The sequence below is a fragment of the Rhinopithecus roxellana genome, chromosome 17 (genome assembly GCF_007565055.1).
Source record: "Rhinopithecus roxellana isolate Shanxi Qingling chromosome 17, ASM756505v1, whole genome shotgun sequence".
Classification (NCBI taxonomy): Eukaryota; Metazoa; Chordata; class Mammalia; order Primates; family Cercopithecidae; genus Rhinopithecus; species Rhinopithecus roxellana.
This window is the reverse complement of record NC_044565.1, coordinates 110588882-110603112: the sequence shown is the minus strand read 5'-3', so window position 1 is coordinate 110603112 and position 14231 is coordinate 110588882. Positions and strand designations below refer to the sequence as shown.

General features: G+C 49.6%; 1 protein-coding gene across 3 annotated transcripts in view; it reads left to right on the top strand.

The window, feature by feature from the left end:
- Positions 1–14231, top strand: part of CNGA3 (cyclic nucleotide gated channel subunit alpha 3) — a 53867-nt gene that overhangs the window by 22682 nt on the left and 16954 nt on the right. The window contains exons 1-3 of one of the 3 annotated variants that reach the window (XM_030921571.1): positions 11458–11546; positions 11857–11970; positions 12228–12393. In XM_030921571.1, coding sequence (XP_030777431.1) covers positions 12326–12393 — 68 coding nt within the window. In that variant the 5' untranslated portion in view covers positions 11458–11546; positions 11857–11970; positions 12228–12325. Of the gene's footprint in view, positions 1–3459; positions 3598–11457; positions 11547–11856; positions 11971–12227; positions 12394–14231 lie in introns of those variants that run through there. The other 2 variants (XM_010362115.2, XM_010362113.2) reach the window with 2 other exon arrangements.

Below are 14231 nucleotides of genomic sequence, written 5' to 3'. Positions count from 1 at the left end.
ATTTTCATTCTCCTTGGTGAGAACCTCTGACCTCGGCTGTTTCTGGTCAGCCACCTTGGTCCCTCCCTGGATTTATTGCTTTTAATGGAAGAGTACAATTTCATATGTTGGTCCTAAAGTTTTGCAGGCACCTCAAACTGGAATCATTCTCTTTCTCTAACCTGCTTCTCTCCTATTTCCCTGCCTCAGTGGGCAGGCAGCACCTCCCATCAAGCCAGCTGTTTGGACACCGTGTTCAGCACCTCTTCCTCCCCACCCCTTATACCTAAATTGCCATGTCCTGGCAATTCTACCCACTTGCTATCACCACCACAAAGCTAGTTTAGGCAGCTGTTCTCACTCCCCTAAGAAACTGTGACAACTTTTTAGCTGCTCACCTCACAGTCAGTCATATTGCCTGAATACATCCTCCCTGGTCTAGCCAGAGTGGCCTGTACACATCTGACCACATTCCTACTGGGCTTGGTAGGGTAAGGCCCAAGCTTCTGGCACAACCTGCAAAGCCTGTTGTAGCACCTGCCCCACCACACTGTCAGATCCTTGAGAACAGGCTTCATTCTATTTCTCTTTATAGCTCCTGTGATCAGCCAGAAACTCACTCCTTGTTACATAAATGAATGAAGTATTTAAAATCAAAACAATGTTTGATCTATTGGGAAAACTAGAAAATTTAAACTCATAGACTTAAACTTTCAAACATCAGAGACAAGTCGGGACCCTGCTGAGCCCATGGCTGCCCTTTCGTAACTGACAGAGGGTTGGCCAGATGTGCGTGGCCACACCCATGGCTCCTGTCTCTGACCTTCCTTTGGATATGGAATTAATGGAGTTCTGGAGTGAGTCCCTGGGCTATTTCTAGAAATTGCCATCCTTCTCTGGAGTGGTCTCTACTGACATCTGACACACTTAAACCACGTGGCTGCTCAAGAGAGCCTGTGCTAATCTATTTTAGAGAAACTATCCTCCAGAAATGCATCTTCCAGAAAGACTTGTCCAGAAATCATGGAACTGGCCAATCACACCAGCCCTGCTCTCACGTAGGCTTTCTTTTCAATCCAGAGGCACCTTCCAATGTTTGCCAAAGAGGAAATGTTGATGGCCTGATTTCTGGCACAAGTGTAACTGCCCAAGGGGTTTACCTTCCCCACTGCCTAGTCAGAACCAACTTACCAAGACAGGGGAATTGCAATAGAGAAAAAGTAATTCACACAGAGTGGTCTGTGTGGGAGACCAGAGTTTTATTATTACTCAAATCAGTCTCCCCCAAAACTCAAGGATCAGGGTTTTTAAGGATAATTTGGTGGGTAGGGGGCCAGTGAATCAGAAGTGCTGATTGGCTGGCTCAGGGATGAAATCATAGGGAGTTGACGCTGTTCTCTTCTGCCGAGTCAGTTACTGGGTGGGGGCCACAGAACTGGTTGGTAGGGCAAGGTGTGGCCACCCGTTGTTAGAAACGTGAAAACCTGAAAAGACATCTCAAAAGGCCGATCTTAGGTTCACAATAGAGATGTTGCCTTTAACAGTAACTGGGGAAGTTGCGAATCTTATGACCTCTGGAATAATGGCTGATAATATTTAGAATTCCAGCCCCTCTCATTCTAACTTGGTGGCTGGTGGGCTTTCATTTGTTTTAGCTGGTGGGCTTTCATTTGTTTTACAAAAACAGTTTAGCTTTGGGAAAGGGCTTTAATTTAAATTATAAATTAAATTCCTTCCCAAGGCTAGTTCGGCCTACACCCAGGAATGAATAAGGACAATTTAGAGGTTAGAAGCAAGATGAAATTGGTTAGGTCTGATGTCTTTCACTGCCATAATTTCCTTAGTTACAATTTTTCAAGGCGATTTCACAAGGATTGTGCCACATTGACAGGTGGGATCTATCTTTCATTGGACAAGCTACTTAACACCTCTGAGGCTCAGTTTATTCATCGTTAAATGGGAATAAAAATAATAAGTACCTCACAAAGTTATTGTGAGGATTAATGAAATGAAGTGATATTGGATTTAGCATTATATTATAAAGGTTTTCTGAACATCACGTATGGTCCTTTCTTTACGTGTTGTCTTAAAGCAAGATTTGAGGGAGCCGTGGAAACACCTGCCAAATTATAAGATAAAAATAAGAAAACAAGGCCGGGCGCGGTGGCTCAAGCCTGTAATCCCAGCACTTTGGGAGGCCGAGACGGGCGGATCACGAGGTCAGGAGATCGAGACCATCCTGGCTAACACGGTGAAACCCCGTCTCTACTAAAAAAAAATACAAAAAACTAGCCGGGTGAGGTGGCGGGCGCCTGTAGTCCCAGCTACTGCGGAGGCCGAGGCAGGAGAATGGCGTAAACCCGGGAGGCGGAGCTTGCAGTGAGCTGAGATCCGGCCACTGCACTCCAGCCTGGGCGACAGAGCGAGACTCCATCTCAAAAAAAAAAAAAAAAGAAAGAAAAAAAAAGAAAAAGAAAACAAGAAAACCAGGGTCAAGAGGGACATTGCATCATCTCAGAGAATCATGAGGGCTTCACCTTCCTTATATCACATACCCACTTGGTCATTCATTTATTTATTAATTCGCTCGTTCAGCACTTAACTCTGAGCAGCTCTGCAGCATGGTAACATAACATAACAAATAGGCCGGGCGCGGTGGCTCAAGCCTGTAATCCCAGCACTTTGGGAGGCCGAGACGGGCGGATCACGAGGTCAGGAGATCGAGACCATCCTGGCTAACATGGTGAAACCCCGTCTCTACTAAAAAAAATACAAAAAACTAGCCGGGCGAGGTGGTGGGCGCCTGTAGTCCCAGCTACTCGGGAGGCTGAGGCAGGAGAATGGCGTAAACCCGGGAGGCGGAGCTTGCAGTGAGCTGAGATCCGGCCACTGCACTCCAGCCTGGGCGACAGAGCAAGACTCCGTCTCAAAAAAAAAAAAAAAAAAAAAAAAACAAATGAGTAAAAGACTTTGTGCCAGCCGGGCGCGGTGGCTCAAGCCTGTAATCCCAGCACTTTGGGAGGCCAAGACGGGCAGATCACGAGGTCAGGAGATCGAGACCATCCTGGCGAACACAGTGAAACCCCGTCTCTACTAAAAAAATACAAAAAACTAGCTGGGCGCGGTGGCAGATGCTACTCGGGGAGGCTAAGCTACTCGGGGAGGCTAAGGCAGGAGAGTGGTGTGAACCCGGGAGGCGAAGCTTGCAGTGAAACGAGATGGCACCACTGCACTCCAGCCTGGGCAACAGAGCGACACTCCATCTCAAAAAAAAAAAAAGACTTTGTGCCTCAGGCTAGAAAGAAGAGCCCGGAGATGTCCAACTAAAACTCACTGCTGCAGGATCTACAAGAGACAGCGGAGGGCGTGCCTGCCAGGGCTTGCAGGGAGGCCGCGTGCGGTAGCCCTTGTCCGTGATGAGCTGGGTTTGCAGTTACTTTCCTGTCCTGATGACGTATCTGTTTTGTGTTCACATTTCAGCAATCATCTGGGGGGCTAAATGTGACAAACCAAGAAGATGGCCAAGATCAACACCCAATACTCCCACTCCTCCAGGACCCACCTCAGAGTAAAGCCCTCTGACCGAGATCTCGATCGTGCTGAAAATGGCCTCAGTAGGTAAGATGGGCTTTTCGTTTTATGCCTGACCCTGGTCATTTCCACAGCGGATCTAGACTATGGGGGAAGGACGCCTTCACGTTGGCCAACCACAGGTCGGAGGGCAGAGGAGGTATTCACAGCACTGCCAACTTCATTTTTCATCTCACTTAATCCTCACAACCCCCAGAAACTAGTCTGTATTATTGTTTTAGACATGTGGAAAAGCAGGCTTACATAGTCACTTAATTGCTATAAGATAAGAAAATGAAGATTCAAATGCAGCAGACTAAATTTTACTGTAAGAACTTCCTCAAACTGACACACTCTCCCATGTAGTCATCAAAAATGCGTTGGACTCTTGCTGTGCACCAGCCACTGAACTGGGTTTGCAGCCTGAGCTGGGCACCAAGGATGTAGCATGAATCCGATGCCCTGCCCTCGCTTCCAGGGGAGGGTCTGGAGGCAGGCCATGCCCAGGGCCTGTATAGGGAGTGGGTAGTGCCTTGTCAGCCAAGCCATCAGCCCCACCAACGACATCCTGACACAGGTAGGAAATGGAAATCTGGAGCCTTGAGCTCTACTTCGAGCCCTATTCCTAACTTCCTAGCAGACCTGGGAAAATGCACTTAACCTCCCTATGCTTCAATTTCTTCACCTGCAGAATGGAACAGCATTTTTTCCAAGCTCCTGGTATAACAGTGAGGACATCAGAAGGGACCTATTTAGTGTGCATGGACCTAAACCCTTATGTTTCTTTGTTTTTAGTTTTTTCGTTTTTGTTTTTTGAGACAGAGTCCCACCCTGTCACCCAGACTGCAGTGCAGTAGTGTAATCTCAGCTCACTGGGTTCAAGAGATTCTCCTGCCTTAGCCTCCCTAGTAGCTGAGATTATGGGCGCCCGCCACCACACCCTGCTAATTTTTGTATTTTTAGTAGAGATGGGGTTTCGCCCTTTTGGCCAGGCTGGTCTCGAACTCCTGACCTCAGGTGATCCACCTGCCTCAGCCTCCCAAAGTGCTGGGATTACAGGTGTGAGCCACCGCACCCAGCCATGTTTCTTAAATTCTCAATGAGATGATTGAGTTGAACCATGAGTAACTTTCTTTCCAACATTTCTGTTACTTTCACCCTACATATATAGAATTGAAAATTACGGAGCTGAAATGCACACTGTCTGATGGCCCCAAAATGCAGTAACATCCCTCAGTCCCCACCTCCCAGCACTGGGCCCTCGTGCCTCATTTCTTCTCATTCATTTGTGTTCATCACTTCCTCTCCCAAATACACATTTGGTTTTTTCTCTATCTATGTTCTTGGTCCCAGCTCCGCAGCAAACTCTGCTAATAAGTGATGGTCAATCATTTTCAAAGAGATTGAGTCCCCATTATGCAAACCCAGACAGCCCTTGAACCCCACCTTCTGAGATTTCGGCAAAGGAAGGAAGATCCCAGAGCATCCCAACAGATATTTATTTCCTCCAACCATTTTGACTCGGTGCTGGGGCCCCAGGAAGTGTCCTATTGCTTCAGAAGCCTCAGAAAATTCCATCCTACTCAAATACCTTTATCCTAACTGGCCCTTTGTCAATGCCTGTGTCCCACCACTGGAGACTGAGTCCTCTAAATTAAGGCATTGCTCCTCATTTCAAAGAACAAAGAACGCTATCAGGACTGTATTCACTCTTTTTTTTTTTTCCTTTTTTTTTTTTTGAGACGGAGTCTCGCTCTGCCGCCCAGGCTGGAGTGCAGTGGCCGGATCTCAGCTCACTGCAAGCTCCACCTCCCGGGTTCACGCCATTCTCCTGCCTCAGCCTCCCGAGTAGCTGGGACTACAGGCGCCTGCCACCTCGCCCGGCCAGGTTTTTGTATTTTTTTAGTAGAGACGGGGTTTCACCGTGTTAGCCAGGATGGTCTCGATCTCCTGACCTCGTGATCCGCCCGTCTCGGCCTCCCAAAGTGCTGGGATTACAGGCTTGAGCCACCGCGCCCGGCCTGTATTCACTCTTGAAACATTTGTATGTTTTAATAGTTTATTTCCCATGTGTGAGCTAATAGAGTCCCTTGAAGAGGGCTTCAAAGAGTATCAAAAGAGGGCATCAGGGAGAAGGAGCCCAAGGATGGGGCACAGGATCCTGGGCCCAAGACCTTGGGAGAAGGACCAGAGGCTGTCAGGATCAGGAAGATTTTGAAGCAGAATGGAACTTTTCCTCTTTGCACCCCACTTGCCTGGAGTGGGGCATGACCCAAGCATCTCACAGAGCTTCCAGATTCCCTAAGGCAGAGAAGGCAGTAATGGGATCTCAGTCCGGCTCCTTCCAGTGAGATATTCACTGGAGTAGGCACCCAGGAGAAGGCAGGCCTGGTCTGTAGGCTGCTGCGGCTCCTGCCCACAATGTCTGCTTGACTTGACAGCACTGCGGTCCTGCTGACTCACCCTGGCTCTGCTTTGGCCAGTGACCTCCAAGCCAGCCCAGCTTGACCTGTGACCTGTTCAAGAGGGCTTGCAAGGCCTCTTAGAAGACGACCATTTGCTAAATGAATTGCTAGCTTGTTAAGCCACGCTAATACCAGTCACCGGCCTCTGGCTTCTAGCAGACTCCCTGCAGGCTCACTCTGGAATGCACGCTGACAAGGGTCAGAGCATGCTCTAGGGATCAGCCACATGGTCAGGGGCTCTGAACTGATGCCCTTCGACAATGCTATTTGTCGTCTGCATGGGTGAGAAAAGGTCCTCCCTTCTCCTTCCTTTGCACTTTCTGTGACCAGAATGATGGTTTAACAGCACAGGTTTTGGGTCAGACTGCCTGGGTTTGAACACTGGCTCCGCAACTGACCTGCTACGAAAAGTTGCTCAATGGCTCCAAGCCTCAGTTTTCTCATCTGTAATATGAATCGGTACTAGTGTTGCCTCCTAGGGCTGTGGTGAGGTTACAGCAGAGGTGAATGCAGAGGTCCCGGCACGGCCCCTGCCGTGTGGTTGAGTGCCCATTGACTCTCACTCCCAGTCTTGGAAATGATTACTTCTTCCTGTGGGCCTTCTCTGGTCTCTTCTCCTTGACCTCAGATAGCCCCATTTCCTACCTGTGTCCAAGCCCTGCTATCTCAGCCTGACCACCAGCTGAGGCTTACTGAGCTCCACTCAGGCCTCGGTCCTACCCTTCACATGGTAAATTGACAGATTAATACAGTATCCCATGGAAACACCACCGAGATTTCAAAATGAGAGACAGAAAGAGCGCTTCCTTTATGAGAGAGCTATGCTTTATCTTACAGAGGCAAGAGTGGCTTTAACCAGCCACAAATTTTCAGAATGTTCCATGGAATCACAAAGGAATGACAGTGTGTGCTCAGGATGGGGTACAGTGGCCTCAGGGATGGAGGCTGGGCCCAGCCCCTCCCCGGCTTCCCAGCCCAGCCCCGCACCTGTCTATCTACCTGATTTGAACAAAGGACTCCGGCACCTACCACGTAAAAAGTTTTAAGTTTCAAATCAGTATTTTGGAGTGGAGAGAAATGGTGTTTGGACAAGCCACCCCTCTTTGTCTTGAAATTCCAGTCCTTTTGGAAAGCTTTTGAGATAAATGATTGAGAACTGGGGTACACGAATGTTAATCACTCTTTATCTTCAGTGATATCAAGAAGCCTGCACTGGGAACCTGCGTGTGGGTGTGGCCCCTCGCTGACTGCCCCCAAGAGGAAGGCACAACCAAGTCTCTGTCCTTTGAGACTTCCCTGCCCCAAGGTCTTTTCATCGAATTGGAGGCCCAGTTTTTAAGTTATTGGAATTATTTTTATAGTGGAACGTCATAAGGAAGAATGAAAACACTTCATTTGAATGAAAACAGTTTACACCTTGAAAACACCAAAAATAAGTTTGAGTTTTTCTTTTCTACTTAGCTCTTTTTAGTCGGCTCAATTATTTAAGAGCTGTCTGGCATATCTGTGAGGATAAGGCAATAGAAGCAGGCTATTCTCTGCTACAAAGAACTGCAGCTAGGACTGAGGGCACCTTAAATCCTGGATCCGTCTCCTGGTGTAGCTGTTTCGAATGAGCTTTGGGGCATAGGGGTTTGTGTCTGACAGAAGAGTGCTCTTCTTGTGTTACTCCCTGAGCGGAGCTCAAAGCAATTACCACCGAAGAAAACAATTTTCATCCCGCTTCTCCAGGACCGAAGACTTAAAACTGCACTGGCTTCAGTCCCCACCACATGCGGCCAGCAGCAGAGGGTTACCATCATTCAAGTTCCTCAGGGCTTGCGAAGGGGGAAACTCAAGTGTCATATTCCCCATCCTTGTGCTGAAAAGCCACCTCTGTTTACTCTCACGTCCCCAAACCCATCTTGCTGGAAAACATCAGATGCTTCACCAAGTGCAAAGTTAATTTCCGGTTCCAGTTCTCGTGGGAGCCCCTGTCCTCACCCAGTGACAAGAAACCTTCACCTTACCAACATTAATTCCTCTGTGCAAATAAACGTAGAACTTGAGCATTATAAGGTGAAAATCATGTTGTCTTTCAAAGCAGCTCTCTCCATTCTACTAGTTGTTCTTGTTCTTGACAACTACCAGCGTCAGGCGGGCCTCTTCCTTGGAAGGCATCGTCCCCACGTGGGATCTTAGAATTGCCGCCCACACGTGGGAGGGAAGCTCCAGGGCTGTCCTGGCCTGGTCTGTTCATTTTACAGAGACTGAGGTCCTGTCAAGCCATTGCCCCAGGCCCTTCCACCAGCCACAGGCAGGACAGAGCCTGGCCCCAAGACTCTCATTTCCCAGGGAGATTCTAGTTACCATTCTTGCATTAGTTGCCAAAGGATCTCCCTTTTTTTGGTACCTGTGTGTCCTTGGGGACTCCAAATGTCATCTCAGACATCAGTTCCTCTCCTCTCTTCCCACCTCCCCTCCATCTGCCTGGTAAAATCAGTTTCTGGGAGAAGTAATTAATGAGGTTTACTATGTAAACACCCCCAGACATTTAATATAGGTAGAGCTCTGGAGCTAAAAGAAAGACATTGATCTAACAGAATTTCAGGCATTGAGAAGGAAGTGGTGTGGCCGGGCGCGGTGGCTCAAGCCTGTAATCCCAGCACTTTGGGAGGCCAAGACGGGCGGATCATGAGGTCAGGAGATCGAGACCATCCTGGCTAACACGGTGAAACCCCGTATCTACTAAAAAATACAAAAAAAAAAAAAAACTAGCCGGGCGAGATGGCGGGCGCCTGTAGTCCCAGCTACTCAGGAGGTTGGGGCAGGAGAATGGCACAAACCCGGGAGGCGGAGCTTGCAGTGAGCTGAGATCCAGTCACTGCACTCCAGCCTGGGCGACAGAGCGAGACTCTGTCTCAAAAAAAAAAAAAAAAAAAAAAAAGGAAGCGGGGCAAGGCATAGGGAAGAAATGGGCACCCCCATCAGGTCCCTGGAACTTGCATCATGGAAGGCTCTCCCTGTTCTTCACGGACAGTTGTGCCTTTCTGGTCACTGAAATCCACATGAAATTGCCAACTTTCACTTTATTTGCTTTGTGAAGATCAGGAAACTTAAGCCCAGAGAGAGTCGGTGACCAGTTAACAGAATACTCAGCCTGCAGGTGCTGGAGCAGAGACTCCAACCAGGACCTGACACCTTTCCACTCTGCCTCCTCCCCCTGAGTGGGCATCATAGATCCCGTCCACATGCAACAGCTCTCCCTGCTGCTGGTTGCAGGTCTGCTTTGCAATCCTGGATGGGTTGTGACCTCCTCACCCACGCACCAGCTCTGATGTCATCTAATTCCTTTGCCGCAAATGCAAATAAATCTGGTCTCAGGATGTGCCCTCATGCAATTAGCAGGAACCAGACTACGCTAAAACGCTGGGCCGACTGCTTGGTGCCTAGAGCTCAGCTCCCTGAGGAGCTGCTGGTGGCAGCAGAACACCTCCATCCTTGGGATTGCCTCCAGATCTTCCAGGCACACAGGCTCTGACAGGGCCCCCACCCAGCTATCTGCTGCCACACCACCACCCCTATGCCATCTGCTCGAATCCAAGGACCTCTGCTGCCTCCTCCTGCAACCAACCTAGGTGCATTGGAACATGCATCCCACCTTTATAGTATACAGAATATGAAGAGGGCAAGGGAATCGTAGCTTCTGGACTGCAGCAGGGCCTCTGACAGGGTCTTTCACATGTACACAAATGAGACAAGAGCCGGTTTCTTATGTGTATAAGGGGAGAATTCAATCAGATGGTTTGAAAATAAAGAGCCATGCCTATGGTGCAGCTGTACGGATTAGAGCAGTGTCTCTAGTGGCATGCCACAGGGCTCAGTCCTCAGCCATCCTTTTAATTTCATTTTCATCTGTGCCATATATGAAAATATAGGGCAGCTTCATGGAGTGGATGACAGCAAGTTTTGAAATGGGATGGAATAACATTGGAATCTTGGCTGTCCCACCTGGCTGTGGGACCTCAGTGAAGTTGCTTAACCTCTCTGAATTTCCATTTCCTCTCTTACAGGGTTGTTGTGTGGATGAAATGATAAAATGTCTGTGGCTGGCATACAGTAAAGAGCCACTAAATGGCATGTGGTTTGTGTATTGTGTTTGTGAGTAGAATGGTGTTGGAAGGAAAGGTGAGTGTGTTCTCTGCATACCAAGGCTTCCAACACATCGAGTGACTCGGATCAATGGGAAGGTCCAATACTTCATTCCAAAAAAATCAGTTGCACACGCCCAAGCCGGGGTCCTCTGGCTGGCAGCAGCCTGCGTTATAGGACTGCTTTGGATTTTCGCTGATGGTAGCTCGTGACCATCAAAAACCACCCAAAACACACAAAGCAACAGTCTTCCCAGAGTGGGCTCCAGTCACAGCAGGGTGGCCTCAGTCTCCCTGCCCAGTCAAGCAAGACCCCAGGAACTTGCTCATGGGAGAAGGACCATGACAAGGAAGAGACTTGACCACAAGGAGGAACGGCTGGGTGAGCTGGGGGTTCTGGCCTGCAAACCCAGAAGTAGCACAGGTTCTGGTCATTGAAGGTAGAAGATCAAGCTACCTGACTCCCTGTGGTTCCAGAGAGAAAACATAGCCTCAGTGTGGGGAGGCTGCGGGAGGGAAGAATCTGTGGACAGGTGGGGCAGTCAAGAGAGGGCCCAGACAGACCAGGACACGGGAGTGAGCTCCCTGCTGCTGGAGAAGGCAGGGAGGAATCTGTAGGAGAAGCAGCAGCCCGGCCACCAGGATTCAAGGACTCTGACTTCTAATCAATCACTGGGGAGAGACTGAAGCTTTTCCCTGGTGTTAATTCTTGCCTCCTTGTTAAGAAGGCTAATGAGGTTGGAACAGGTCACGTGATAGAATTAATTTGTCTTGCCTGGGCTCCTCAAGATTCACAGACTGAAGTGCAAATCCCTAGAGGCTAATGCCTGGCTGCCTTTTAATCAGGCTGATCAAACTTCAGCCCAAGGGGGTTTAAAAGAAACGCAAATATTCCCAGACACATTCCTAGCCTTTTTCCAGGCAATTCAACCAGACTCCGCTGGTGTGACTGGTGCTCGCATGGAGTTTTGGGCACCTTTCCTTTCTGGGATCACACTTTCCACAATGGATTGCACAAGAGGGGTCACCACACCTTACCTCTGCCTTGCAGGAGAGAGAGCCTAGTGTTTGGCAAAAGGGACTAGGAGAAGTGGAGTCTCATTCAAAAGCACTGTACAAATTATTTGAACTGTGTGTGGAGGGCTAGGCCAGTTCTGCGCAATATTGCAGGGCCTTCATGTTAACCAGTGGGTTCCCAGGAAGGCTGCCAGACAAGCCCACAAACAACTGCCCAGGCAGTGTGGCTGCAGCACACGCAGTAGGAAGGGAGGCTCAGGAAGACCCCTAAGGAGCGGGTATTCAATCTGGCCTCAGAAGATGAAATTCAGCAGGCGAGAAGTGTTGGAACCAAAATCCTCGTTATGGAGTCATTTTATGGAAGCAGCTGCTTTGGCTCGAAATGGCAAGCCCGGTGACCTCTCCCCACCCAGTGCTTTGATGAGGGCCAGGCCATCGTGTACTGCCACCTCCCCATCCCTTCACCTAGCCCTGGACAGTAGCTACCTTCCTTGCTGTAAAGGAGAGGCCACGTTTATACCAAAACCCAGAATCCATCTGCAGGAGGCAAAGGGAAGTGGGGAGCCCCTGGGATGAGGATCTCTGAGGGAGGCTTTCCCTGTTAAGCAGAACATCTGACCATCTCACTCCTGGCTGTGTCCAGGAGGTGGATGGGCTTGAAATCAAATCCGCTTGCTGCATATCTGATTTCCTAGAGCCCACTCGCCATGCAAGGAGACATCGTCAGCGCTGCAGCCGGGGATCGCCATGGAGACCAGAGGACTGGCTGACCCCGGGCAGGGTTCCTTCACCGGCCAGGAGCTTGCCAGGTAACCGACCAGCTTCAGTCCCTACCTTGGCCTGGGTGACGCTGTGGCAGAAAGAAGGTAGCGACCTCTCAGGAGGAAGGGCTAGATGGGGGTGGAGCTGAAGATTTGGAAAAGGAAGGGTCAGGAGCAGAGCAGCCTGAAAACTGTCAGTGAGTAATTTCCTCTTGGGTCAGATGTTCTGAGTTCAGAAAAGTCTAAGGAAAACTGCCCTTATCTGAAATTGCTTAATGAAAACTGACGTTGAGGTACTTGCTCAGGTTTGGAAGATTTCAGAGAAAAAGCCAACCGGAGAAGGTGGTAAGAGCAGCCAGCTGTGGGAGAGCTTTGGTTCGGTGGACGTGGTGGTGTGCTGAGGATGATGGCGATGAGGTCTGAGATGGCGCTGGCAGGGTTTCCCGAGTGCTCCTCTGGACCCCAGGGCAGGTGTCCTTCCAAAAGCATTTGTTTGCAAGATTAGTAAGACTCCAAGCTCTGCCTCCCTCTGATAACATCCGTACTCCAGCTTCAACAGCTGCCCCATCCTGAGGAAGTCATTTCGCCTTTTCAAGTGTCTTCTAAAAATGCATCTAACAGTGCCTACCCCACAGGTGGCCTGAAAGCTGCTTCAGAGCCAAGCACCGACTCACGGCAGGTGCCCAGCAAACACCAGGCTCATTATTTCCTTCCACCAGGTGGTTGTTTCCAACGCCAGAGTTCTACATAGTCATACGTTCTATACTTTTTACTTCAGATTATCGCAAAAGAAATTCACGTATCTATTTATTCTTCATGCTTTTCATTATGAAGGATACTGCTCCACCGTTGTTTATTAACTAGTCCCTTGTAGCTGGGCATGTAAGTGATGTTCAGTGTTCGCATTTTACTAATAAAGAGCTGTCTTAAGGTTCTTTGTTCATAAAGGGAAAAAGACAACGCCTTTAAGTCACCTCTGCAGGGCTGATACAGGGTGTGTTGTAAGCTAGCAACACAACTATCTCCAGGAAACAGAGCCCGTGAGGCTCGCAGAAGGGGACCTGAGGAGGTAGCCACCTTCCCCCTCCCATTTTCTCATGGAGTTTCATGGTCTTCGTGCTTCTTGCTGCATGTCCCCTCCGTTCTGGCTCTTTCTGTTCCCATATCAGCCGGCACAAGGCTGAAAACAGCCTTTGCCATGTGACCATGAGTTGAAACACCCAACCCCGTCTTCAAGTGGCTCTCAGTTCAGAGGCCTGAGTGGCTCTCTGTGCATCACTTGTCTGTCCTAGTCCCATTGTCTGAGGCTGGAGGAGGGAGTATGACCTTTGTTCCACCCTCTCGGCAGAGGAAGGGTGTGGGTACAGGAATTGTCTGCAGCAGAGAGACTGGGCGGGGCAGATACCTCCAAATATGTCTGCGGCAGCAGCTGTAAGCACCTGCCTACCGGGATATTTTCTTAGTCAATGTATTCCCTTAGGCTAAGGTCATAAGTGTGTGATTAGGGTCAAGGTATGTGACAATTCGTGGCTTAGTTCCAGGTTGTTCAGTACCGACTCTGGCTGGGGACACCCCGTCCAGGGGAGGGCACTGCAGATGCCAAATCAGGGAAACCAGAAGCCGAGAACCAGAGTGGAGTCTCTGGGCCTGTTCCCCGCTGTTCCCCTCTGGCAGGACACCAGCAGCAGCAGGCAGGGTGGAGGGAAGGCACCTCTCAGGCCTGTGCGACTCAGATGAGCTCTGGGGACTGGTACTACGGTCGCAGGTGTTGTTACTGCAAGCTCCAGGCAGGGCCGGCTCCGGGAGAGGGCCCAGGGCAAGTTGCAAAGGAACCTCCCAGGCCTGGGGAGAAAACTCTAGTTTGTACAAGAACACACCAATAAGATAAAAGCTTGGAAAAGACTCCAGGTTGTGCCTGGATGCCTGTTCCTTTAAGCCTTGTTCTATCAGATCTCAGGCACTTCTAAATAAATACATAAATAACCTTGCTCTCATTGTTGTCATCGTTTGAAACCCGCCTTGCTTTACTCTTCCTGTGCTTGGCAGTCGTTACAAAGAGCTCTCCACTGGGCAAAAGGAGTGAGCTAATCCCCCGTTTGAAGGATCATGCCTTAGGCAGAGTCCAAGTGCTACAAGGACAAATGGTAATAGAGTGTCCCCTTCCGGGGAAGCCTGCCCCTGACTGCAGGGTGGCTTAGATAAAGAGGGAGGGAGGGGATAGGGGAGGGAGAAGGGGATAAACAGTCCCCATGGGACGGAGATGCAAATGTAGACCACAGGGCCCCCAGCACCCACACCCTGCTGGCCAT